The sequence below is a fragment of the Elephas maximus genome, chromosome 10 (assembly GCF_024166365.1).
Source record: "Elephas maximus indicus isolate mEleMax1 chromosome 10, mEleMax1 primary haplotype, whole genome shotgun sequence".
NCBI lineage: Eukaryota > Metazoa > Chordata > Mammalia > Proboscidea > Elephantidae > Elephas > Elephas maximus.
Window position 1 is genome coordinate 14,186,223 of NC_064828.1, and position 27,720 is coordinate 14,213,942.

Sequence of the window (27,720 nt, forward strand, 5' to 3'; positions counted from 1 at the left end):
GTGGCTTTGTTACATAAACCCGCCTTCAAAGCCAGGTGCTGGACTGCCTCCACCCTCGGAGTTGGGTACGGAATGCCAGGGCTGAGGCCACAGGGTTAGCACTCAGGGGGCAGGGGACTTTTATGTCTCAAAGGCCTGGTTTGTGGGGGGAGGGACAGTCAAGTGAGGAGACCAACTCCTTCCACAGAACAGCCCAGGAGGGCTAGGTGCTTCTGTCCTCTCCTACCCGTGCTTGTGGGAGATACAGTGGGTTACTCCAGGGCACCAACCCCGTCGGGTGCCCTGGAGCTGGGGGAGGAAAGCAAACAAGGCCAGGGCAAAGCTAGGGGCAGCTTTACAGGCCCTGAGTCCAACAGGCCAAGCCAAAGCGCTACAATGGCAGACATGAGGGTCTGCTTCTGGTCCAAGGAAGAAGTGGGTGTCATAGACAGAGAGGTGACAAGGTCTGGACCAGGCCCTCGCCCTCCATTAGGGACATTCTGGAATTTTTGCCTGAATCTTCAAACCCTCAGCAGATCACAAAAGGCAACTTGGAGTGTCACAACCTATGAATCACTACCTTTTATTATATATTTCCTCCTTGCAGGTCTGGCCCATGCTGGGGCCTTACAGACACCACCTCCAGGGCCCATAACAGCCTGTGAGGTAGGACCATTATTATCTCCATTTTATGGACAAGGACACCAAAGCTCTGAGACACAGTAGTTTGCGCAAGGCCACCGACCTGCCAAGAGGCGGTGCTGGGCTGGAAACCTCACCCCTCCCAGTGACAGGCCACTGCCTCACCAGGAAATGGCTCCCTCTGTGGCAACTTCCTGGGAACCCTTGCCAGGCCTGCCTGGCACTTCCTGGTCCTCCTGATCTCACCCAAGAGTTCCCAAAGCTAATTCCAACCCAAGCCAGACCCTGGGCATGCAGCCGGTGGCGCAGAGAGCTTCCAGGGTGACCTGGCCCTGGAGGGGCCTGACTGTTCCCTGAGCTGTGGGTGGCAACATTCACTGGGGCTCCACTAGTCGAGGCCTGAGGCCTTGGTGAGGGAGTCGAGCAGCTGGAAATAACTGTACTTGAGGTCATACTCCATGTCATACCAGAAATTCACTGTGGGGAGAACGAGGGCGTGAGTGGGAGGCTCCTTCTTGTAACCCTTCTACCCAAGAGCCACTGCAGCCCACCCTGCCCAGAGGCCCTGGTGGGCTAAGGCCGTGCTGCTCCTCACCCGCAATGCAGCCGTGGGACTGCTGGACGTGGTGGAACCACAGGGCTGGCAAGTAGAGCATCTCACCGGCCCGCACGGTGCAGCGAAGGGCCTGTGTCCATCTGTACCCAGGGTACTGGGCCAGATCTGGCGCCAAGGGATCTAGTGGGATCCAGGGCACCTGGGGAGACAGCAGGGCCAGGGAATAGGCCCCAAGGCCCCCTCAGACTCTGTCTTTTCCAAAGATAAGTCCCACAGTCTCCGCTCCATTCAGTATTGGGAAGTCCTAGATTTCGGGATTTTTCAGAGGAAGATGCCACTTCCCAGATCTTTTGGGCCTCCTTCTCAGAGCCCAGGCTCTTGCCCTCCCCCTCAAGATGTAAGGCTCACCCCTCCCTGGGGCCCAGGAACAAGACACACCTTCTCCACGGCCTCTTCATCCACCACCTCAAAGGTGCCCTCCTCAGTGAGCTGGTAGGTTGCTGGCGTGTACAGCTCTGAAGCCAGAGGAAGAGTGGGGGACCTCAGCAGACAGTGCTTCCAGCCCCCCACCCCACTCCGGCCACTCCCACTGGCTCCTGGGCCACAAGGGCAATGTCAGGGTCCTAGTGAAGGAGACGCTGTGTCCATACTACAGGCCCTCGCTACCCTCCCTCCTTCTAGCTCGGGTCACCTGCTCCCCAGCAGGTTACGTCCCCTACCATAGGGGATGAAGGGCCGGTCACTGGGCGGATGTAACAGGAAGTGCTTCTCTCCTGAGACAACACAATAGAGGTTCTCATAGTGGTCCTTGTGTACTGCCAACATAAAGAAGGCCCCGCGGGCAGGGTATGAGGGGCAGGGGGCAATTCACCCGCTCCGAGCCTTGTGCCTCAAGACAGCTGATGATGTAAAATAGCACATCACAGATCAAAGCATGCCCTAAAATAATCTTTAAACCTTAAACCAAAAATATCCCCCTGGAGTCTTCTTAAACCAAACAACGGTTCAGCTTAACTAGTAAAGAATGTCTGCCTTGAGCACTGTGCTATTTTAAGATCCATCTACAGGGGATCACACTGACAACAGCATCTAGAAAGATTAGACAGGAAATTTAGGGGGCAGTGAGTTCATGTTAATTGTGGAGGAATTACTTGGAAGAGAAGGGTAAGAATGGTTGCACAACTCAAAGAGTGTACTCAATGTCACTGAATTGTACATGGAGAAACTGTTGAATTGGTATTTTGCTGTGTGTATTCTCAACAACGACAACAACAACAAAGTCAAGGCAGACTCAAGGTGAAGCCGAAGCGTTGCCAGGCACTTTAGATGTCAGCTGCCAGGGACTTGGCAGTCACCTGGCCCTGGGTTCATCTGCACCAGGAGGTGAATTCCAGCAAGTGAGGTTCGTCAACGTTCACCTCCTGACCTGGCTGACCTTCTGAGAGCTTTCTAGGGACCTAGAAGAACCAGTGCACCCCACCTCAATGCCACCCCACCCTACCTCAGCTTGCTGGGCAGACTCTTTATGGTGCCCGAGTCCCAGAATCCCAGGAGACATCTTGGAGGACAGTTGGTCCCACTTTCCTCAGCCCAGCCTCCCACTCTTGGTCTCATCTTCCCTCCCCCATCCTGTATTCTCTAACACCTACAAGATGTCACTGCAGCTGCCTCCCCCAGCCAGAAGTTCACAGCATCAGGCATCTTTCCTGCAGGCCAGAGGGAAGAGGGTTAGGAGAGGGCATCCCCTGAAGTCCAGGCTGGGGATAACCACCCTACAGGGATGTTGGGGCAAAAAACCGGGCAGGAGCAAAGGGGCCCCACAGAAGAGTCGGGGAGAAGAGGCAGCAGTTTGCAGAGCTTGGGGAAGGGGCCCACCCTCCCTGAGGCAGAAGCAGGCACGACAGTTTCCAGCAGTTTCTCTGCTCTCACGTCAAGGCCTAAGGATCTGAGTGTTTAGTGGGTAGCACTTGAGCCTGTGGGGCCAACAGTGCAGGCCAAGTCTTCAGCAAAAGGAGAGAAGAAACAACCAGGGCTGACCCCTTCCTTCACAGTGGGTCAGGGACCACCCCTTGCCCCTGCCTCCTCCACTCACCCAGCGCCTCAGAGGCCCAGGGCACATGAGGCTCCAGGTCAGACAGCAGCTGGGGCAACTCGTTGGGCAGGTTGGAGCACTGCTTCTGCACATAGAGGACTCCAGGGTGCTGGGCCGAGCCCTCCAGCACATCTAGCACGCTGCTCAGGGGAAGGCGGAGCTCGGCGGGCATCACGAAGCGGTCTCCCCGCACAGCATCTGCGTAGCCATCTGGGGTCACAGCCACACTCACCTCTGTGGAGCCTACTGTGGCCCTAGAGGAATGGACACTCAGGCCATGCCCAGATGCCACAAAGCACCACCTGCCACCCCACCACAGGACAGCCCACCTCAGGTAGGGGAGCGACCACTTGTGGAGGGCGGGCCAGTGCTGCAGAGCATTGCGGATGATGCAGGGCCTGTTGGGACAGACCCAGTCCCGGTAGAAGTGGAGCGGAGTGGGTGGCTCATCCAGGTAGGGCACAGCCAGAGGCACACTGAGCTCTGAGAGAGGGGCAGACAGCTGCTGACACCAGCAGCACCCAGCCCCTGCCCTACCATCCATGTGCACGCCCTCCCTGGGTGCCCAGCCCCTGCCCCACGCCCATGCAGACGCCCTCCCTGGGCACCCAGGCCCTGCTGCGTGCCTATGTAGACGCCGTCCGTTGGTGCCCAGCCCCTGGCCCACGCCCGCATAGACGCCGTCCATTGGTGCCCAGCCCCAGCCCCACGCCCGTGCAGACGCCGTCCGTGGGTGCCCAGCCCCTGCCCCATGCCCACGTAGACGCTGTCCATGGGTGCTCAGCCCCTGCCCCATGCCTGCGTAGATGCCCTCCCTGGGTGCCCAGCCCCTGCCCCATGCCCGTGTAGATGCCATCTGTGGGTGCCCACCCCCTGCCCCACACCTGTGCAGATGCCCTCCCTCGGCACCCAGCCTGCCCTACCATTCGTGTAGACACCCTCCCTGGGCAGGCCACACCATGTCACTGGCCCACGCTCATTGGTGACAAGGGACCCCGGACAACTAGGAATCATATATGAGGGGAAGTTAAAGGAGAAAGCATGAAGCACACACAAACAGTCCACTCTGGACCATAAGAACCCACGAGAACACGGCTCCTGCTCAGCCCATAACCCAAATCTTCAGTGGCCAGGTCAGACCATGCCCAGTGGACCCTTAGCTTCCCCCACCTGGAGTGGCCAACCTCCCAGTGCCATTAGGAAAAGCAGGCACTGGAGCAGTACAGGGAGCTCCAGAAGGAGTACAGCTGAGGCCCAAGGTCATGGGCTGGTCTGGGTGAGGCATGGCCCCAGAACACCCTCCAATCGTGAAGATTTACTGAATACTGTGGAATGTGCTTAGCGCCTGGCTTGGCCAGTGTGGAGGTGTCACCTCAAAACACTTACAACCTAGGTGGGGGGCAGGCTATCATAGGAAACCCTTGGGCCTTAGGAACCGTAGTGCACAGCACCCACCTGTGTGGATGTCTGTAGCAGCCCCAAATCACCCTCAATAAAAATCACTTATTTTTGATATGTCCTTCTCCCTCACTCTTGTTATCCTATTGGTTGTTTCTAAGTCCCACTGATTCTACCTTCAAATCTCTCTCAAACCTACCCTCTCCTTTTCTCCACATTCAAGCTAACTCCTTCGGGTCTTCACTCAAATGTCACCTCAGTGAGGTTTCCTTTCCTGACTTCCCTCTTTAACTTGTAAACTTCCCCCCACCCCTGAGGACAATCTCTATTTAAAAAAAGACAAAAACAAACCAGTTGCCATCAAGTCAGTTCCAACTCATGGCGACAGTCATGGATTGAACTGTATCCCCCAAAATTATCTGTCAACTTGGCTAGTCCATGACTCCCAGTATTGTATGATTGTCCACCATTTTGTCATCTGATATGATTTCCCTGTCTTCCCGACTCTAGGTATTGGAAACACTGTCCAGATTCTATATGGAGGCCCCTCAGTCCTGGGCTTCAGATCCACCTTCCAGGCCCACAGGAATGGCAACTCTGCTCCCTTGGCTTTGGGTGCACCATTCTCCTAGTCCATCTGAGCGGCTACTCCATGCTTTGAGACTGAGGCAGCTCTGCTTCCTGTGTTCTTTGTCTCTGCAGCTTCTGTTTCCTGGTTCCTTGGCCTCTTGGTCCCTTGGGCCTCACAGCCTGCATTTGTCCTGCTGGGGCAAGTGTTCCAAAGCTCTTTAGCTCCTCCGACAAGTGCCTGGAGGCACCCTACTCCGCCAGTGAACTTCGGCAGGAAGGCACTCAACACTCTTGCTCCATGGGTCGCCAAACCTAGCTTCACTGATAAGTGCCTGGAGGCACCCTACTCTACAGAAAGCCTCCTGCGCAAAGGCACTCAGCTCCCTGGCCCTGTGGGTCATCTCCAGTGCTGTCTCTCGCTGGTCTCCTGATTCTGCTGCTGCCATTTTTCTGCTGCTGCTTTTCACCGTCTACACCATCTCCAGTGTTAACCGATCTCCTCACCTCCCTCTGAGTCCTCGCCAGAATTGTCTTTGATGTCCATAATTCCACCAACAGTCTCTTCAAGGCAATCTAGGCTTTCACTACTAGGCACTTTAAAACTCTTCCAGGATTGGAGGTCCTAGCCAGAGCAATTAGGCTAGATAAAGAAAGAAATGGCATCCAGATTGGTAAGAAAGAAGTATAAGTATCTCTATTTGCAGATGGCATGATCTTATACACAGAAAACCCTAAGGAATCCTCCAGAAAACTACTGAAACTAATAGAAGGGTTCAGCAGAGTATTGGGATACAAGATAAACATACAAAAATCAGTTGGATTCCTCTACACCAACAAAAAGAACATCGAAGAGGAAATCACCAAATCAATACCATTTACAGTAGCCCCCAAGAAGATAAAATACTTAGGAATAAATCTTACCAGAGATGTAAAAGACTTATACAAAGAAAACTACAAAACACTTCTGCAAGAAGCCAAAAGAGACCTACGTAAGTGGAAAAACATACCTTGTTCATGGATAGGAAGACTTAACATTGTAAAAATGTCTACTCTATCAAAAGCAATCTATAGATTTAATGCAATTCCAATCTAAATTCCAATGACATTGTTTAATGAGATGGAGAAACAAATCATCAACTTCATATGGAAGGGAAAGAGGCCCCGGATAAGGAAAGCATTACTGAAAAAGAATAAAGCAGGAGGCCTTACTTTACCTGATTTTAGAACGTATTATACTGCTACAGTAATCAAAACAGCCTGGTACTGGTACTACAACAGATACATAGACCAATGGAACAGAATTGAGAATCCGGACATAAATCCAGCCACATGTGAGCTGTTGATACTTGACAAAGGCCCCAAAACAGTTAAATGGGGAAAAGACAGTCTTTTTAACAAATGGTGCTGGCATAACTGGATATCCAAAAAAATGAAACAAGACCCATACCTCACGCCATGCACAAAAACAAACTCAAAATGGATTAAAGGCCTAAATATAAAATATAAAATGATAAAGATCGTGGAAGGAAAAATAGGGACGTTGGGAGCCCTAATACGCGGCATAAACAGTATACAAAACGTTACTAACAACGCAGAAGAGAAACTAGGTAACTGGGAGCTCCGAAAAATCAAACACCTCTGCTCATCCAAAGACTTCACGAAAAGAGTAAAAAGATTACCTACAGACTGGGAAAAAGTTTTTAGCTATGACATTTCCGATCAGCACCTGATCTCTAAAATCTACATGATACTGCAAAAACTCAACCACAAAAAGACAAATAACTCAATTAAAAAATGGGCAAAAGACATTAACCGACACTTCACTAAAGAAGACGTTCAGGTAGCTAACAGACACATGAGGAAATACTCAGGATCATTAGCCATTAGACAAATGCAAACCACAACTACAATGAGATTCCATCTCACTCCAACAAGGCTGGCATTAATCCAAAGAATTCAAAATAATAAATGTTGGAGAGACTGTGGAGAGACTGGAACACTTATACACTGCTGGTGGGAATGTAAAATGGTATAACCACTTTGGAAATCAATTTGGCACTTCCTTAAAAAGCTAGAAATAGAACTACCATACGATCCAGCAATCCCACTCCTTGGAATATATCCTAGAGAAATAAGAGCCCTTACACGAACAGATACATGCACACCCATGTTCAATGCAGCACTGTTTACAATAGCAAAAAGGTGGAAGCAACCAAGGTGCCCATCAATGGATGAATGGATCAACAAATTATGGTATAGTCACACAATGGAATACTATGCATCAATAAAGAACAGTGATGAATCTATGAAACATTTCATAACATGGAGGAATCTGGAAGGCATTATGCAGAGTGAAATTAGTTGCAAAAGGACACCGTATAAGACCACTATTATAAGAACTCAAGAAATAGTTTAAACAGAAAAGAAAATATTCTTTGACAGTTATGAGAGGGGGGAGGGAGGGAGGGTGGGAGAGAGGTATTCACTAATTAGATAGTGGATAAGGACTACTTTAGGTGAAGGGAAAGACAACACACAATACAGGCAAGGTCAGCACAACTAGACTAAACCAAAAGCAAAGCAGTTTCCTAAATAAACTGATCACTTCGAAGGCCAGCGTAGCAGGGGCAGGGGTTTGGGGACCACTGTTTCAGGGGACATCTAAGTCAACTGGCATAATAAAATCTATTAAGAAAACATTCTGCATCCCACTTTGGAGAGTGGCGTCTGGGGTGTTAAACATTTGCAACCGGCCATCTAAGATGCATCAACTGGTCTCACCCCACCTGGATCAAAGGGGAATGAAGAACACCAAGGACACAAGTAATTACGAGCCCAAGAGACAGAAAGGGCCACATAAACCAGAGACTACATCAGCCTGAGACCAGAAGAACTAGATGGTGCCCGGCTACAGCCGATGACTGCTCTGACAGGGAATAAAACAGAGAACCCCTGAGGGATCAGGAGAACAGTGGGATGCAGATCCCAAATACTCATAAAAAGACCAGACTTAATGGTCTGACTGAGACTAGACGGACCCTGGTGGTCATGGCCCCCAGACCTTCTGTTGGCCCTGGACAGGAACCATTCCCAAAGCCAACTCTTCAGACAGGGATTGGACTGGACGATGGGATGGAGAGGGATGCTGGTGAGGAGTGAGCTTCTTGGATCAGGTGGACACCTGAGACTATGTTAGCATCTCCTGTCTGGAGGGGAGATGAGAGGGTAGAGGGGGTTAGAAGTTGGCAGAATGGACATGAAAAGAGAGAGTGAAGGGAGGGAGTGGGCTGTCTCATTAGGGGGAGAGCAGTTGGGAGTATGTAGCAAGGTATATATAAGTTTTTGTGTGAGAGACTAACTTGGTTTGTAAACTTTCACTTAAAGCACAATAAAAATTAAAAAAGAAAAAAAAAAAAGCTCTTCCAGCCTCTATGAATTCAGTTTCAAAACTGCTTCTACATTTTTGGTATTTGTTAGAGTAGCACCCCACTTCTAGTACCAAGTTATGTCTTAGTCATCTAGTGCTGCTGTAACAGAAATACCACAAGCAGATGACTTTAACAAAGAGAAGTTTATTCTCTCAGTCTAACAAGCTGGAAGTCTGAATTCAGGGCATCAGCTCTAGGTGAAGGCTTTCTCTCTCTGTTATTTGGTCTCAGAGAACAGAGGATTATTTTCAAGCCTTGAGAGCTAATGTAATGTGTTCTGCTGACTTGCTTGGTGCCTATTATTCCTTCTTTCCCTCCAATTTCTCCCATTTGTAATGGAAATGTCTACCTTGTGGCTGTTCCACCACTGTACTTTAGAAGCAGATAACTTGTATTTTAGATTTCACAGATGAAGAAGAATTCCTGGATTTTGGACTTGGAGTTGAATTAAGACTTTTGCTATGATGTGATGGGGTGAATATGGTTTACATGTGGGAAGGACATGAGTTTTGGGGAGCCAAAGGGTAGAATGTCATGGATTCAACTGTGTCCTCCCAAAATACCTGTCAACTTGGCTAGTCCATGATTCCCAGTATTGTGTGACTGTCCACCATTTAGTCATCTGATGTGATTTTCCTATGTGTTGTAAATCCTACCTCTATGATGTTAATGAGGTGGGTTAGTGGCAGTTACGTTAATGAGGCAGGACTCAACCTACAAGATTAGGTTGTATCCTAAGCCAATCTCTTTTGAGATATAAAGAGATTCGAGCAGAGAGTCAGGGGTGGGGGGACCTCATACCACCAAGAAAGCAATGCTAGGAGCAAAGCACATCCTTTGGACCCAAGGTTCCTGTAGTGAGAAGCTCCTCGACCAGAGGAAGATTGATGACAAGGACCTTCGTTCAGAGCCGACAGAGAGGGAAAGCCTTCCCCTGGACCTGATGCCCTAAATTCAGATTTCTAGCCTACTAGGCTGTGAGAGAATTAATTCCTCTTTGTTAAAGCCTTCTACTTCTTGTATTTCTGTTATAGCAGTACTAGATGGCTAAGACAGCGACCCCATATATGTCAGAGTAGAACTGTGTTTCATAGGATTTTCAATAGCTATGACCTTTCAGAAGTAGATCACAAGGTCTTCCTCCCGAGGTGCTTCTGGGTGAACTCAAACCGCCCTTTCAATTAGTAGCCAAGCACTTAACCGCTTACACTACCCAGGAACTCATACCCACTCCAAAAACCCCACTGCCTTATATCCCTTCCCTATTTTATTGTTCTCTTTTCCATTTATCACCATCTAGCACACTATCTAAGGAGCCCTGGAGCCCTGATGACGCAGTGGTTAAGCATTCAGCTGCTGACCAAATGTCAGCAGTTTGAACCCATCTGCCGCTCCACGGGAGAAAGATGTGGCAGTTTGCTTCCGTAAAAATTACAGCCTTGGAAACACTATGGGGCAGTTCTACTCTGTCCTACAGGGTTGCTATGAGTCGGAATAGATTGGACAGGAATGGGTTTGGTAGTAGGTTAACACATCATTTATTTTACTTATTTAAGTTGTTTATCAATCTGTCTCCCTTGCTAGAATGTAATCTCCATGAGGGCAGGGAGGCTTGTCTTATTCACTGATGTATCCCCAAGATCTAGAATAGTACTCAGAACACAGTAGATGCTCAGTAAATATTTGCTTAATGTCTTAGTCATCTAGTGCTGCTACAACAGACATACTATAAGTGGATGCCTTTAACAAAAGAGAAATACACTCTCTCACAGTCTAGGAGGCTAGAAGTCCAAATTCAGGGTGCCAGCTCTAGGGGAAGGCTTCCTCTCTGTCTGCTCTGGGGGAAGGTCCTTGTCCTCAATTTTCCCCTGGTCTAGGAGCTTCTCAGCTCAGGAGCCTCAGTCCAAAGGACATACTCCACTCCTGGATCTTCTTTTTTGGTGGTTAGAGGTCCCTCTCTTCTCCGCTGGATTCTCTTTTATATCTCAAAAAAGACTGACTCAAGATACAACCTAGTCCTGTAGATTGAGTCCTGCCTCATTAACAAAACTGCCTCTAATCCTGTCTTATTAACATCATTAAAAAAAAACCCTCTGCTGTCAAGCTGATTCCAACTTATAGGGACCCTAAAGAACAGGGTAAAACTGCCCCATAGTGTTTCCAAGGAGCAGCTGGTAGATTCCAACTGCTGACCTTTTGGTTCGCAGCTGCAGCTCTTAACAACTACACCACCAGGGTTTCCTATTACCATCATAGAGGTTAGGATTTAAAATACATAGGATGATCACATCAGATCACAAAATGGTGGAAAACCACACAATACTGGGAATCATGGCCTAGCCAAGTTGACATACATTTTTGGGGGACACAATTCAATCCATAACACTTAATGACTGAATGAAAGTATCCAACATCTCCTGCCACAGCGAACTAACTTGTTTCCCTGGCTTAACTCCCCTTCCTGCCAAAGCATTCATCACCCTGGCTCCAATCATCTTCCTCAAATACCATCTCATCTTGTCACATCCCTAGTAAACTGCCTTTAATGACCTACCACCACTACTTACAGAATAGAGCCTGCCTGGCATGCATGCAAGGGGCTCCGTAATCAGGCCCAACCTACTCTTCCAGTCTGATTTCCTTTTGCCTGGTACCTGCCCCTTAGCACATACCCTTGGCTCTGGTGGTGCCGGGCTTTGCTCCTGCTGCTCCCTCGAGTGGAATGCCCTTCTCCCAGCTTGGCTTTGTGATTTCATCCTCCAGGTCTAGCTGGAATGTCGGTGGCCACTGCACACCACTTCACCTCTGAGGTCATGCTCCACTTCTCACAACTGTGTCTCCACACCAGGGAGTTGTCTCTAGAACAGGGAGGCGAGGTCATCCTCTTAGCCTTGCAATCAGTTGGAAAGTCAGCATGTTCTTAGATTAGAAATTGGAACTCAGCGGGAAGGCCCCTGTGGGCCTAGGAAAACTGGAAGAGAAAGAGCTGATTGATTTGCTTGCTTCACTGGCAAAGAGGCAAGATGGAACCTGCCACATAGACACCGGAAGCTGGAGGGAAGACACTGGCAAAGGGCATCCCAGGCAGGCCAACCCAGCCCATCGTAGCAGTCACCTTGGGAGAAGGTGATCTGGGCTCAGTAAAACCCCGTTATACTCACTGGAATTCTTAAAATACATGGAAACTGCCATTTTTATACCCTTTGTATTTTCTTATTTATTTTGATTTTCTCACTTATTGAATAGATTTCCTTTCGAGAACTGCCACTTCTCTCTCCTGAGGTTTCAAAATGTGAGAATTTCAAAAGATATCTGTCTTAGTTACCTAGTGCTGCTATAACAAAAATACCACAAGTGGATGGCTTTAACAAAGAGAAATTTATTTTCTCACAGTCTAGTAGGCTAGAAGTCCAACGTCAGGGCACCAGCTCCAGAGGAAGGCTTTCTCTCTCTGTTGGCTCTGGAGGAAGTTTCCTTCTCGTCAATCTTCCTCTGGACTAGGAGCTCCTCTGTGCAGGGACTCCGGGCCCAAGGGACACGCTCTGCTCCTGGCACTGCTTTCTTGGTGGTATGCGGTCCCCTCATCACAGTGGCTGTGTGGCCTTCCACTGTGTGCCAGCCACCTGCCACACCCTGGGTCAAGTCCCTTGGCTGTGGCATTGCCCTTTCCATCTCAGAGGTCAAAGCGTCTCCTGAGGCCACACAGGCAGTATTCTTCCTACGGACGCCACTTGAGAGGGACAAGCTAGAGAAGGGGCTGCATCCCAGACATGTGGTCAGGTGCCCGCACACAGTGCTGACTTAGTATCAGACCAGCAGCAGACAGGTGAGAGTCAGAGCCCGAGAGGAGATCGCCGGTCAGATGCTGTGCCATCGGCTTTTCTCTAATGCTCTCCTCAGCTCAGGCCTCTTGACAGAGCACCCCTCGATGGATAACGCTCACAAGCACCACGCTTAATGACACAGTGAATTGCCACCCTCTCTCCTGGGATTTCAAAATGAGAGAATTTCAAGAGAAATCTAAAAAGTTTGATCCAACAATTTGTCTGCTAGGAATCGACCCAACTAAAGTACTCGTACACATGCACAAACCCTGCCCAGCCACATGGGCCTCCTTCCCAAGCACACCAGGCACACTCCCACCTTAGGGTGCTGGCCTAGGCTGTGCCCTCCACCTGAAATACTCCTCCCCAGACATCTGCACGGCTCCCTCCCTCCACTCCTTTCTGTGCCCAAATGTCACCATCTCAATGCAGCCCAGCCTGACCATCTCATCTAAACTTACAACCAGCCTCCACCCCCAATCCATAGCACTCATCTTCTAACTACTATATACTCGTTTAGCGTGCCTGTGGTTAGTTGTGGAGTCCCTGGGTGGCGCAAACAGTTAAGCGCTGGGCCACTAACTGAAAGTTTGGTGGTTTGAATCTTCCCAGAGGCACCTCGGAAGCAATCTACTTCTGAAAGGTCACAGCCTTGAAAACCCTATGAAGCACAGCTCTACTCTAACACAGGGGTGGCCATCAGTCAGAATCAACCCACCGCAACCTGTTTGGTTCTTTTTTTTTTTTTTTATGGTTAGTTGTCTGTCTCCTCACTTAGGATGGAAGCACCACGAGGACAGATTTTTACCTTTGAGTAATGTATTCCAAACAAGCCAGGCACATACAGGTGCTTAAAAAGTATTTGTTAAATGAATACTCAAAGTATTCACTGCAGCATTAGCAAAAACAATAGAGTGGAAATAACCTAAATGCCTATCAATGATGGGCTGATTAAGTCAATTACACCCCTGGTGCACAGGGGTGAAAAGATTGAGGTAGAGGGATAAATGGAATGATCAAGTTACACGGTACAAAAAACCAAACCAAAAAAAAAAAAAAAAAAAGCCACGGTGCAGAGCGTGTTTATAATAAGGAGGGTATATAGTCACATGTGTGCATGGGTATAAACAGGATATTTCTGGGGGCCTGGGATGGGAGAGAAACTTTATATTATTTCTCCTTTTGTTTGTTTTGTTTTTTAAACATGTTCCTGTATTGATATTCAGTGGCAAGAAACCATTTAAAAATAGAACAGGGAAGCGAAGGGAAGGGAGGGAGGGAGGGGCACAATCAGCAGGAGGGACAGCCCGGGATCCCTTGCACAGCTGCCTCCAATCCTTCCGAAGCTCTGCAAGGCTCACAGCTCACAGCTAGGAAGGGTCTGTTCAGACTGAAGAACAGTTTCCTCCCAGCAAGGGCTGAGAGAGAGACTCCAACCACCACGTGTTTATGTTTTATGTTAAGAATAAGACCTCACACATGTAACAAGTGAGGATACTGAATCAGTAATCAAAAACCTCCCATCAAGAAATGTCCAGGCCCACATGGTTTCACTGGTGAATTCTACCAAACGTTTAAAGAAGAGTTAACACCATTCCAGCTCAAACTCTCCCAAAAAACAGAGGAAGAGGGAGCACTTCTTTACTCCTTCCATGAGGTCAGTATCACTCTGATATCAAAGCCAGAGAGAGAAATCACAAGGAAAGGAAACTACAGACCAGTATCTCTTATGAATACAGATGCAGAAATCCTCAATAAAATACTGGCAAACTGAATCTGACAGCACATTAAAAGGATTATACACCATGACCAAGTAGGATATATCCCATGAACGCAAGGGCGGTTCAACATCAGAAGATCAATCAATGTAATAACACTACACTAATAAAAAAAAAAAACACTAATAGAATGAAGGAAAAGAACCACACGATGATCTCAATTGATGCAAAAAAGCACCTGTCAAAATCCAACACTCTTTCATGATAAAAACACGGAGCAGATTAGGAATAGAAGGGAAATTCCTCTACTTGGTAAATACAGAGAACGTTACACTCACTGTTGAAAGACTGAAAGCTTTCCCCCATATCACAAACAAGACAAGGACGTCTACTCTCACCACTGTACTGGAACATTCAACATTGTACTGGAAGTTCTAGCCAGCGCAATGAGGCAAGAAAAAGAAATAAAAGACATCCATATTGGAATAACCAAAAAAACCCACTGCCATCAAGTCAACTCTGACTCATCACGACCCTACAGGACACAGTAGAACTACCCCATAGGGTTTCCAGGGCCATAAGTCTTTACGGAAGCAGGCTGCCACATCTTTCTCCCTCTGAGTGGCTGGTGGGTTCATATATATATGTATACATATATATATATACACACGTATGTATATGTGTGTAAATTTCCTATGTGCATATGTCTATGCACGTACACATGTATGTGTATATATAAGCGTATATACATGTACATATGCGTACGTGTACATATATACGTATATATAGGAAATCCTAAAGAATCCACAAGAAAGCCACTAGAGCTAATACATGAATTCAGCAAAGCTGCAGGGTTGAAGATCAACACAAAAATCAGTTGTTCCTATACACCAGCAATACACAATCTGAAAAGGAAATAAAACAAGCCCATTTAGAATACCATCTAAACAAATAAAATGTCTAGGAACAAATTTAACTGGGGAGGTGAAAGACAAACAGTGAAAACTATAAAACATTTCTCAAAGAAATTAAAGAAGATCTAAATAAATGGAAGGACATCCATATTCATGGATTGGAAGACTTAAAATTGTTACAATGACAATACCACCCAAAGTGATTTACAGATTTCAATGCAATCCCTGTCAAAATTCCACAGTTTTTTTTTTTTTGCAGAAATGGAAATGCCAATCCTCAAATTCATATGGAATTGCAAGGAGCCCCAAATAGCCAAAGCAATTTTGAAAAAGAACAAAATAGGAGGACTCATATTTCCCAATTTCAACACATACTATAAAGCTACAATAATCAAAACAGTGTGGTACTCATGAGCAAAGACATATGGATCAATAGAATAGAACTGAAAGTCAAGAAATAAATGCATACATTTGTGGCGAACTGATTTTTGACAATGGTGTTTCGAGTCCATGAAATAGTGGAAAGAATGGTTTCTTCAATAAACAGAAACAGTGCTGAAGCAATTGGATCTCCACATGCACAAGAATGACGTTAGATGGACCAATACCTCACACCATATATGAAAATCAACTCAAAAAGGACTGATAACCTAAATGTAAGAACTAATACCACAAAACTTTTAGAAGAAAAAATCAGAGTAAAGCTTCAAGACCTTGTTTTTGACAATGAATTCTTAGCTATGACATCAAAAGCAAGAGCAACAAAAGAAAAAACGTATAAAATGGGTTTCATCAAAACAACAAACTTTTGTGCATCGGAAGACTTTTTCAAGACAGTGAAGTGACAACCTACAAATAGGGAGAAAATATTTGGGAACCATATATCAGATAAGGGCTTAACATCCAGGATATATAAAGAATTCCTACAACTCAACAACAAAAAGACAAACAACCCGATTTCAAAATGGGCAAAAGACTTGAATAGACAAGATAAACAAATGGCCAAGAAGTACATGAAAAGATGCCCAATGTCATTAGTCATTTATTGTTGCTGTGTGCCACTGAGTTGATTCCGACTCCTAGCGACCTTACAGGACAGAGTAGAACTGGCCCATAGGGCTTCCTAGACTGTAATCTTTAAGGGAAGGAGCCCTGGTGGTGCAGTGGTTAAGCACTAGGCTGCTAACCGAAAGGTTGGCAGTTTTAACCCACTGGCTGCTATGCGGGAGAAAGATGTGGCAATCTGCTTCTGTAAATATTTACAGCTTTGGAAACCCTATGGAGCAGTTCTGCTCTGCCGATTGGGTCACCATGAGTCGGAATCAACTTGACAACAATGGGTTAATCTTTTCTCAGGGTGGACCTGATCTGCAGGTGTTCGAACAGCTGACCTTTCGGTTAGCAGTACAGCTTTAACCACTGGACCACCAGGGTTCTTTCATGAGTCACTAGGGAAATGCAAACCAAAATCACAATGAGATGTCCCATCGCACCCATGAGGATGGTTATTATCAGAAAAATATAAACTAATAAGTGTTGGCGAGACTGCGGAGACATTGAAACCCTTGTGCGTTGCTGGTGGGAACGTAAAATGGTGCAGCCTCTGTGAAAAAGATTGGCAGTTCCTCAAAAAGTTAAACGGGATTACCATATGACTCAGCAAACAGCGATTCCATTCCCAGGTACAGAAACTTGAAAGTAGGGACTCAAACAGATACTTGCAACCAATGTCCACTGCAGCATTACTCATAATAACCAAAAGGTGGAAACAACCCAAGCGTCCATCAACAGACCAATGAATAAACAAAACGCATACACCATACACCACGTTCAGCCATAAAGAGAAATTCTAATATGTGGACGAATCTTGGGAACATGCTGAGTGAAGTTAGTCAGACACAAAAGGACAGATACTGTATGACCTCACTGATATGAAATATCTAGAATAGGCAAATGCAGAGAGAACAAAGTTTATTCGTGGTTACTAGGGGAGAGGAGCCGGGCAATCATGAGCTCTTGCTGAAGGCATACTAAACTTGTTTTGAGATGACATAAAACTTTTGAAAATGGCTGGTTTTGACAGCAAGAACAAGGTGAATGTAATTAATGTCACTGAATTGTACACTTCAAAATGGTTAAAATTGAATTTTCTGTTACATTATTGTTCACCATAATAAAATGAAACGAGAATAAGACTTCAGGGCGGGAAAGGTGGAGAAGGGCAACAAGAGGCTGCCCAGATTTTATTCAGCGCCGTGGAGTGGGAAGCCGGGCGGCACCGGTCAAAGCGGCACAGCCCTCGCGAATCGAGGAGCGCTGAGTTTCTGTTAAGGGTGGCGGAAAATCTGGATGGTAGTCAGGGCTGCAGAACATGGTGAACGCAATTACTGTCACTGAACTGCGCACCTAACGTTGAAACAGAATAATGTTTCGTGATCTATATTGTTACCACACAGACACACACACAAAGCACCCCCGGAAACCACGAGGGCGTGTGAACCCCGGGCGAGGAGAGCCGAGGACCAGCGGCCGGGGGGGCTGCGACAGACCGGCGATCAGAGTGGGGCCGTCAACAGTCCCGCGCACGGGCTAGGAGCGCCTCGAGGGCGGGAGCTAGGCCGCTGCGCCCCGGGGTCTGCGGCCCGGGAGGGACGGGGCGCACCGACTCGGGACTCGGCGCCCGGCACGCCCGAGGCCCCGCCACGGCCTGAGGTTGCTGCGCGGTCGATGCGAGGGCGCCGAGGCCTCCTTGAGAACCGACTCACCCCTGGCCGCGGCCGGGAACCGCCGTAACTCCCGCCGCACAGCGTCCAAGGCCGCTTCCGCCATGACCGCCGCCGCAGCCTCCCGGCCCCGCCCCCGGGCCCGGCCCCGCCCAGCCTCGGCCCCGCCCCCTCCCCGCCCCGCCCCGGGCCCCCGTCCTTGCCACGGCGCTCGCTACTGAATCTCTGGACGCGAAGCAGTGTCGCCGCTTGCTACCTCCGCTCGTTGGCATCCCAAAGTTAATAAATGATTGTTTATTGACAAGCTCTTACATCAATACAAACGGACATCTTAAAAATAGCCCCGGCCCTGTACAAGCCGGGGAGGAGGGAAGCGCCGCGGCCTGGGCAAAGTATAAAAGTTATAAATAAGGGGGTTTCAAAACTGGGCGGGTCAAATCTGAAAGGGGGCGGCAGTTGCCGGTGGCCTCAGACATGCAGACGAGGACCGGGCGCCGGTCCGACTGGGCAGTGGGTAGGAAAAAGGCGCCCACCTTCTCAAGACCTAGTACACAGAGTGTAGCTCTCTCCTTGTGGGGGACAGGCTAGCTGAGAATTGCGGGCGAGGGGGAACCCACCCAGAAAGCCAGGCCAGAGCTCTATTTGGGGTGGGCTGTGGCTGGTGTAGGAGCCCTGGTGGTGCAGTGCTTAAAGCACTCAGTAGCTAATCCAAAGGTCAGGGGTTCCAACCCACTAGCTGCTCTGTGGGAGAAAGACAGGGCAGTCTGCTTACATACTCAGCCTTGGAAAGCTTTGGGAAGCCACTGGACAGCAACAGGTGGCCGGTGTGCTGGGTGGCGGGGGTACAGCTGGTGGGGATTTCTAAACCTCACACAGGCAGCTGCAGCCCCGCCAGGCCTACCCTCAGCTTTAAGAGTTCTTGGGGCCAAGGTTTCCTGGCAGTGTGGCCTTGCAGGTGGTAGCAGAGAGTGGGGTGAGACAGGCTTTGATCTGTTCAAGTACACTCAAGCTGATGCAACAGAGCTGGGCATACTTCAGAATCCAGTCTTTCTGCCTACACAGCTAGCAGGGCCCAAAGGTCTATCCAACCTGGTGAATGGGTTTTGTGGCCTGAAGCCGTGGCAAAGCTGCCCTGACTTACCTGGGACAAAGGGAAGCAACAGGGGCCAGAGACACACGTCCTTCACCCCAGCTCTTTCAACAAATGCTGCACTACTTGGTCCCATTCTACCTGTCTACTGCGCCCCACGTCCAGCCCCTTAACCCTAGCAACTGCCCCTTCTAATACTAATCTACCCTCTCACCTCTGCCACTTACCTGTCCCACCGCCACCTTTCCAATGTGTCTCTGGGCCCCTGACGCAATCCCGTGTACCTCCCTCCCCTCAACCTCCAGCATCCCAGCACCCCTGGGCACTGATACTGCCTTTGGGGGGCACCTTCTATCCAGACCAGGTCCCCTAAGGGCCATCTCATATTAACTAGGCTGGGACATCAAGAACCAAGAATTTGGCTTTAGCATGTCCTATCCTTTTCGTGCTCCTTGTTGAGTTCTGAATAAGCCAGGGTGGTGAGAGGAAACCAGGCACACTGCAGCTAGTCAATACTCTAGTAAGGAACACCAAACTGGGGCGGGGGGGGGGGGCATGTGCGCGTCTCAGTGTGTCTGTGTGTCAGAGAGAGACAGAGACAGTTTCATCTTGCGGCCAAGGTCCTTAGAAGGTGGGCTGGCGCCCTGTAAACCATGAAGGAAGTTCCCACACAGGCTTCTGATTGAGCATCTCAGGACGCAGGGAGCAGGTGGGCTCTGGTGCCTGGGGGGGGACCAGGGTTGCAAAGTAGGCAAGGCCAAGGGCCTGAGGAAAGGCGGCCAGGGCTTCCTACTTGCCCAGCAGAGGGCTTACTGTCCTGCAGCAATGTCCCACAGCTGGTGCCATAAACTCTGGCCAAGGCGGGGCGGGGCACGGGGATAGAGACAATGCTAGGGGCCTCTTGGGAATGGGAGTGGAATGTGGGCGCTCAGGACCTGATACCAACTGGAGCCTCCTAATGGCTGGGAACACCCTGGAGGGCCAGAGGGCTCTGTGAGGAACTGGGAAAAACATTCCCCCGGGGAGTGCAGCCAGTTTGGGAGGGGAAGTGGAGGTAGAGGTGAAGCTCCCTCTGTCAGCTGAAGGGCACTGAATACCCCATCACCTCTTCCCTCTGCCCACAGAATACCCTGTGTGCGCTCCACCCCAGGGAGCAGATCCCTGCAGGAAGTTCAAATGGCTTCTAAGAGAGGGCCAGCCTTGCCCAGGTTCCCCCCATGGGGAAGGCTGCCCTCCTACCCCTCACAGCACCAAGATGACTAAGACCTAAGACCTGCCCCTGCCATGAGCCACTGGAGGGGCTGCGTTGGCAGGAGTTCCTAGGACGTGAGGCAAGAGTCAGGGAAATAAATTAATAAATACAGGGGCCCATGAGGAGCAGCTAGGAAAGCTGCTTTCCCTCAGCACTGATCCCTGCTAGCCACTCCCCGCATTTCCGCAGGCTTTGGTGAGTGGAGGAGGGGCTACAGTTTGGAATCAGGGAAGCATTCACTAGGGAGAGGCTTCTGGAACTCAGAGTCTGCGTTCCATGCGCCGTTCCACAGCTCGAAGCAGCAGCTCTGAATATTGCTCTAGCAGGGCCTGTGTCTGCTCAGTTCCCACAGCCCCAGGGCTTCCACTCGGGCTGGACAGCACCGCTCCGGCCAGGGCCTCTAGCTCCTGCCGCACTGAGGAGAAGGTGTCTCTGAGGAGCTGAGTGATGCGACTTTGCTCTGCTGAGGGCGTCTTGCAGCTGGCCACCTGCAACGGGACCCCCAGAGGTGGAGGTGAGTTGGAGGAACAGTGGAGGGGATTGTCAACAGACATATAAAGGTGGGGGGCTCCACCTGGGTCTAGCCTGCCCCAGAAGAACAGACCACATGCCCAGCTCGGTATGACTGGGAGTTCCACATCCCAAGTTCAGCAAGTAAGACCAGAACCAGCCTGGCCCAAAGGATATGGTTGGAGGCAGAGCCTCGGGGGTAACCCCAAAGTAGGATTCCATCGTATTACAGACCCCCATCTACATCACGCCAGCAACTCCTTACAACACAAGCAGACTCTACTTCCTCATTCAAGAGTTGGCCCTGTTGGACTGTCTCCTTTATCTAAAACACCCCAGTACCGTCGAGTCGATTCCGCTCAGGGTGACCAAATAAATTGTGAAAACAAAAAGGGGTGCTATCAATAATTACACTACAGTAACAGGCATAAACTGGGATTGTCCTGACCCAACTAGGACATGTGACCTATGTCACACCCAACTGTCTGAGATGCCAGAAACAGTCAATAGGTGGTAGATTCAATAGCCCTGCCTGGCCTTTAGGCCACTTGCCTACTCTGCCCAGGGCGTTCTGGATCGTCCAGCCATCAGAGGAAGAACCTCATCATTACTGTCCTGGAGTCTTGGCTATCTTTAACACTGAGCACTGCTGCCATGCCTGTAGGGCCCTACACTTACCCTGCGGTAGAGCCGCAGGGCCTGGTGCACGTTGCCCTGGAGCTCTGCCACAAGCTGTTCGCATTGCTCCAGGCTCACCGCCGGTTCTGGAAGGGATAGACAGAGCTCAGTGAGGCCCAGCAAGCTGCCCTTTCAAGCCTTCCACCCAGGGGCCACTCTGAGCAACCCCCCAGCATTGCACCCTCTCCACTTGCCCTCAGGCCCTTCCTCTTGCCTCCTTCCCTCCCAACACCAAAGAGGAAACAAGGTCCAGAGAAGAGGGCCAGCCCCAGGTCCAGAAGGCCCTGAAGGGCTAGGTGGGTCACAGGGATATCATGGAGATTGGCAGGAATGTCTCACCATCAGGGGTGTGACTTATGGACCCAAACAGGAGCAGACAGGACGAAACACGCACGCCAGAGGCTGGATACACAGAAATGGAATGGAGCCAGAGAGTGGCCAACAGAGACAGGAGAGAGAGGACGCGACAGGAGATGAGAGCTGGGGAGCTGTTCGCACCTGAGTCCTGGCTCAGGGCTGCCCCAGGCCTGGTGCTTTCCATGGGGCTGGGAGTCTTCTCAGGGGATGGGGGCTGCAAGTTCTGAGGGTCTTGGAAGAGGCCGAGGACTGACAGTTGCTGGGCACAGGGGCTGCTGGGCCCAGGCTGAGCCAAATACTCTGTCCTAGGGTTGGGAATGATGCCCTCCCCCAAGCACGCCCGCCTCTCAGGTATACTGGGAGCCTGTCCCAGGCCTGCTGGGGAGCCACGCTGTTCTGCCTCACCAGGGGCCCAGCCCCTGGTTATAGGTGAGAACGTGGCCAGGGTAGGACGGTCAGGCAGTGGTTTGGGGATGTCCAGGACCAGGTGAGCCCGGCTGGGCAGGGCCAGCTTGCTCAGTGGTGAGACCCGGGTGGGCGCAGGAGCTTGCAGTTCAGCTGCCAGGCCCAGGTTCTCCCCAGCAGAGGCGCTGCGGGCCATCCTGGCCGTGGAACTGGTTGTGGGGCTCTGCTGGAAGGAGTGGGGCCGAGGCAGACGGCCATCAGCCTGTGTCCCGGAGCCCAGGACCCCTGGGGTCTGGATCTCCTGGGAGAGCAACGGGCCTGATGGATGGGCTTTGTCTGCAGAGGAGATAAAGATAGATGCATCAGTCCCTGGGAGCTGCTGTCCCTCCCACACACCCAAGGAGGGACACAGCAGGGCCCCCTTAGACCTTCCCTGCTTCTCTCAGGCTCATGCATTCCACATCCCCTCTCCTGGAACTGAGCCTCCAGGCTCCTCACCCTGTTGCACCAGGCTGTGCACAGACTGGGCTTTCTGAAGTCCACCTAAGGGACCGACTGTGCCTGCTCTCTCTGGGGCCCAGCTGCTGTCCGGGTTCAGACGGCGTCGTGGCAACAGCACAGGCGGTGCCTCCTGGGGACCAGTGTTGCTGGGGCAAGGCTCTGCCTCTGGAGGAGCTCCTGGGGGATTGGCACCATTGCCTCTCAGCTGCTCACCAGACACCTGTGGCACCTGGACTGGTCTCAACTTCAGTGACAGGCTTGAGGGTGATGGGGACGGTTCCCTACAGGGTGAAATATGGAAGAAGGCCCAGACAAGGCTCAGTGCCCACCATGCCAGGATGGTGAGAAGCACTCATACCACCAAAGGGGTGCTAAGAGAGAAAGACAGGCACAAAGCCAGATAGGGTCGGGGCCAAGCCAGCTGTCCCAAAACTAGGAATGCAAAATCCTCGTGGGCATGGGAAGACAGGAAGGCCTGGAAGGAGGAAGGTTGCATGTTGCCCAGAGGCTGGTCCTGCTGGGAGCACTGGGCGGCCAGGAGAGCCAGAGCTGCCGTGGGAGAAGTCTCTGTACCTGAGTTGGGGGGTCTGCACTTGCAGCAGGAATCGTGAAGAGATGCTCCGAGACTCTGTCCTCTCCAGTACCCGGACTGGGCCCCCTGCCAGGGTGACAGAAGTCATAATCGAGACAGGGGCCAAGACCCTCCCCGAATCCTGCCTCCCCTAGAAGGAAACCCCAGGGTTGGACCCTACCCTTGGAGCCTCCCATGCAGCTAGGGGAGGAGGGAAGAAGGGCAGGCTGCAGTGGCCAAATGCTGGCCCCTTGACCACACCTGGAGCTGCCCCATTGGCCAGAGTCTCAAAGTGCTGTTTTAGAAACTGCTCCTGGTCCGGGGTACTGGGGCTGCCTTCCTGCAGCCCATAGGGGCCAGTGCCTCCCTCCTCTTCCTCCTCTTCCTCATCACCCTCGGCTGGCTCTTCAAGGTCTGAGGAGATGCCATCCACACTCAGGGGCTCCGTGCTCTCAGAGTCTGGATGTGGGGGGAGGGGTAGACAGGCATCACACTGCGCTGCACCCGTCTCTTGCCAAAGCCTCCTCCACCACTTCGGTCTGCTGGCCTGTGTGGCCCTGGCACCTCTCCAGACTTGGCCTCACCTTCATTGGGGTGCTCAGGGCTGGAAAGGCGGCTGCTGCTGTAGTCCACAGAGCAGGCACTGTCAGGGCTGTGCTTCTCTGAGCCCCTGCTGCCTGGGTACACTCTTCCCAAGGTGCCTCGGGGTGGGGCCTGCACCTGGAACTCACTGCTGGCAAGGCCAGGAAGCATGGGAGAGACAATACAGACATCAGAGGTGAGCAGCAGCCCCACTGGACTCTTGCCTTCCTTGTCCTCTGCCTGTGAGCCAGACTAGGGATGAGGCAATGATGAGGTGGTTGGCAAGCCCTAAGTACCCTGGGGACCAACCCTCCCTGCACAGCCTGGGGAGAGTGAAGACTGAAGAGTAAGAACCACTCAGGGGGAAGGGAAGACTGGGGCTGCATGGCCTCATGAGGTTGGCCAGGGCAGGACCCTTGCCTGGTATCCAGGGTGGGGCTGTCACTTGGCTCCGGGTAGACAATACCATCTTCAATGGGAGCAGGCTCCAGATCTTGGGCAAAGACCCCTTCCTCTTGGGACAACAATCGGATAACGTGGGGGCAGGAGCAGGGTTGGGAAACCTGAGGCCGAGGGGGCTTTTCATTCTAGGAACACACAAAGGGGCATTACTGGAGTTGCTGGCGTGAGAAGAGGGACTTGGAAAAGAGGTGGAGGTGGGCAAGGATGTAGTGTGCACCAATTCTGGAGGGAAGCTAAATACTAAACACTCCAACTCTGAGGACAGACACCAAGAAGCCAGGCTGGCCTCCAGCTGGTGTTAAGCTTCTGAAAGAACTGTATTAGTACCCTGGGCTGCCAACCTCCGGCCACCACTTAACACCAAAAGTCCTCCGGGTAACCTAGCCCTGGGCAAAGGCTGCCTTTGCCTCTCCAGCCTAACCTTCTATCCTGCCTATCCCCATCACCACAGCCTACAGCCTAGCCAGCCGCACCCTGACTCTGCAGCTTAGGTTACCCGTGCGCCACAGGGCCAGAACAAGTACAGCTGGACCAGACTCAGGCCTCAGCTGCTGGCACAAGGCTGGCTAAGACTCGTTGGAGATGTCTAGGGAGCTGGCAGAAAGCTCACTCACCTGTTTAGCACGTGAGGCTTCAGGGGCTTGTTGAACATACTTCCCGGTACCAGATGGGGCCATGGCCAGTGAGTCCTGGCCGGGACCCCGAGGGCTTGGAGCTAGTGTCTCCAGCTGCCGCAGGTCTAACATGGAGCGAACGCTCAGCTCCACACCTGGCTGAGCCCAGCGCCCTCTCCTTCTGGGTCCTTGGCTGGATGTAGGAGCTGGGTCCAAGAACTCCATCTCCTGTGCCTGATATGAGGTGGGGGGAGAAGAGAGTGACACTGCCAACCACACAATAATACCAGCAAACACTCATGTATCACTCACTGGATGCTAGACACCATGCTAAGCCCTCTACATGCATTAGCTCACCTGATCCTCACAACAACCTTTTATCCCTGCTTTTACAGATGAGGAAACTGAATCACCGATGGATTAAGTAACTTTCTCAAGGCCCACAGACAGTACGTGGCTCTCAGGTTACAACCCAGGTAGTCTGGCTCCAGAGTTCATGTTCTTAACTTCACGCTACATCCTCTCTAAGAAGACTTTCTAGTCCTAGCCTTCACCTGGTGTCATGGACAGCTCTCAACTACAAGTCTCAAAGCCTCCTGCTCTGGGGACAGCCCCAACAGGGCCCCAAGGTCCTTTCACAGCACCAAGGACAAACCAATAGCCCAGACTTGAGACCCCTGACCTGGTCAGAACGCACTGAAGAAACCTCACCGCCACCACCCCCCCAAAACTGCTGCTGACGACAGGTGCTTGTGCTTGAAACCCTGACAGGAAAAGTGATCAACCGGGCTGCCTTGGGGCTTGGTCTAAAAGCCTGCGTTTCCTTTGGGGGACCCTGAAGTAGCCCCTCAGTTACTGGCCCTCTTACGGCCTTTCTCCTCTAATGAACTGTTCTCGAAGTTCAGAGCTTGGCCCCTAACCTAGGATCTTTAGAACTAGAGTTTCTCCAGATTTCTGCTCTCTGAACCTCTGTTCTTCCTGAATTTTATTTGTTTGGCTCAGACATTCCATTCCTACTCCCAACCTCAACCTGTTCTTTGGCCTCCCAGGTGACTGAAAAAGTGATGCACTTCTAGGAGACTGACCCTTGTGGTCCACCTCATCTAGCCCACCAAAAAGGAAACAGCTGAGGTTCCCCTGCCCCTTACTGGGGTCAGCCCAGTTGCTTTAACTCCCCCCACAAGGCCTTAACCATGGTGACTCACCCGACTCATCTCCCAGTGGGACAGGCTTCGGGGCAGGGCTGAACTGGGGACCGAGGCTAGACAGAAACAGGCAGTCAGAGGGTATGTCTCCTGCCCGCCCACCTCCAGAGCCCTGGCCTCACATCAGCCCTTACCCTACATAGTCACAATTACGTTCCAGTTTTCTCAGCTCACACCACCCTTACCCCACAGTCCCAGAAAGCGCACGCCAGCTACTATACCAACTGGTGGCCGCTCAGCCTCATACTAGAGTTCCACAGACCTGGCTCTTTCTTGATACTCTTGGCAAGGACGGGCAGAGCTGGAAGTTCTTCTTCTTCTGTTCCCTCATCTTCTCCCTCCTTGTCACTGTCTGATGAGAGAGCTGGTCCAGGAGGCAACATTGATGGGACCTCGTGCCTGAGTCCAAGACAAGGAAGGTCACAGGGAAAGGAGTGACAACGGGCCGACATCGTGGGCTTCATGTGAGAAACAAGGTCTTGGGAGACACAGTCACTGCATGGCAGGTCCAGACCATGGAGGACGGTCAGAAAGATCACAGTGAGCAATGTGGCCCCCACCCACCATTTGCTCGTATTCTGTTATTACCGGTTAGGTTCAGAAGCCCTTTGGGGAGAGGATGGTCCTTGCTGCTTGCCCCCTCGCTGACGCTGGCGCAGCTCGGCCAGGCGCTGCCTCATACTGATGGTCATCTCCGAGCTCAGGCGCCACACGAATATGCAGCTGGGGTAGAGCCACAGAGTTGGTCAGGGAGAGGAGGGTACCCTCTGGGGATGGCAACACCATCAGTTCCCCTTCTCTCTGGGTGGCAAGGAGATCAGTGCCACCCTCGACTGCCAGGTCAGGTCCAGTCAAGAAATATCCCTGTTCAGTCCCACTCCCCAGAGACATCACTGACACAGAGCCCCTGAGACGAGGCAGGGGAGGGGCAGGGTGTGTCTGTGGCACAGAGGAAGAATCTGTCTCCCGCTCACCTGTCCCCAGACACAGAGATGAGATGTTTGCAGTCGTTACTAAATTTCATGCCAGTGACAATTTCTGTGAAGAATAAAGAATAGGGCCTATGAGCCACCCTGAAATCCCAAGCAAGGCTCTGTCCCAGCAGTGGAGGTGTGGGTTGGCTGTGGGGAGGGGACAGGCAGCTCTGCTGGGTCCCAAGAAACTAATGGAAGGAAGAGTAAAGACCCAGCGGTAGATACGGGGCTACACTCACCTGAGTGGCCAAACATGGTAGCCACGCACTCGCCTGAGGAGAAGTCAAAAATGGAGAGGTTCTTGTCAGAACAGCTGGTAGCAATGTAGATCCCTGAGGGGTCTGTCTGCACCTGAGAAGAGAGACACACAGCTGGAAGAGGATGAGCAGCACCAGACCCTCTCCACCTAGCAACCCTCTCCCCCTGGCCTCGTGCTCATCCTACCGGCCCCTACCTTGATCAGGGTGCCATCCTCACCCTGTGACCCTTTGAACAGCTTCTTCTGCTTCCCACTGCTGATGTTAAAGACCCTGTAAAGAAACCCCCTCTCTCTCACACCAGGAGAAGGTGAAGAGCAAGCACACCTGATGGCAGGAATGTAGCATTCACTCCCCGCCCCATTCTTTTTGGGAGTTACCCCCTGACAACAAAGGGACCACCATCTCCTGGGGGAGA

The 27,720-nt window shown here is 51.1% G+C and overlaps 2 protein-coding genes across 8 annotated transcripts in view; both read right to left on the reverse strand.

Moving 5' to 3' along the window:
* Positions 1–1,009: 1,009 nt before the first annotated feature.
* JMJD7 (jumonji domain containing 7) lies at positions 1,010–17,981 on the reverse strand. The gene is made up of 8 exons (XM_049897659.1): positions 17,887–17,981; positions 3,599–3,752; positions 3,270–3,523; positions 2,827–2,883; positions 1,897–1,992; positions 1,616–1,692; positions 1,217–1,376; positions 1,010–1,098 (listed from the first exon to the last, which is right to left on the reverse strand). Exons 1-8 carry the CDS (start codon positions 17,948–17,950, stop codon positions 1,010–1,012), a joined length of 951 nt encoding a protein of 316 aa, XP_049753616.1. The 5' UTR covers positions 17,951–17,981.
* A 127-nt stretch (positions 17,982–18,108) lies between these two features.
* The window catches only part of MAPKBP1 (mitogen-activated protein kinase binding protein 1), a 52,494-nt gene continuing 42,882 nt past the window's right edge, over positions 18,109–27,720 (reverse strand). For 4 of the 7 annotated variants that reach the window (XM_049897998.1, XM_049898000.1, XM_049897999.1 and 1 more), the window contains 15 exons: positions 27,500–27,575; positions 27,285–27,396; positions 27,046–27,109; positions 26,660–26,794; positions 26,334–26,470; positions 26,072–26,127; positions 24,867–25,100; positions 24,211–24,377; positions 23,793–23,941; positions 23,470–23,667; positions 23,211–23,295; positions 22,635–22,918; positions 21,873–22,472; positions 21,375–21,460; positions 18,109–20,674 (listed from right to left, as the gene is read on the reverse strand). In XM_049897998.1, coding sequence (XP_049753955.1) covers positions 20,447–20,674; positions 21,375–21,460; positions 21,873–22,472; positions 22,635–22,918; positions 23,211–23,295; positions 23,470–23,667; positions 23,793–23,941; positions 24,211–24,377; positions 24,867–25,100; positions 26,072–26,127; positions 26,334–26,470; positions 26,660–26,794; positions 27,046–27,109; positions 27,285–27,396; positions 27,500–27,575 — 2,611 coding nt within the window. In that variant the 3' untranslated portion in view covers positions 18,109–20,446. The other 3 variants (XM_049898002.1, XM_049898004.1, XM_049898003.1) reach the window with 3 other exon arrangements.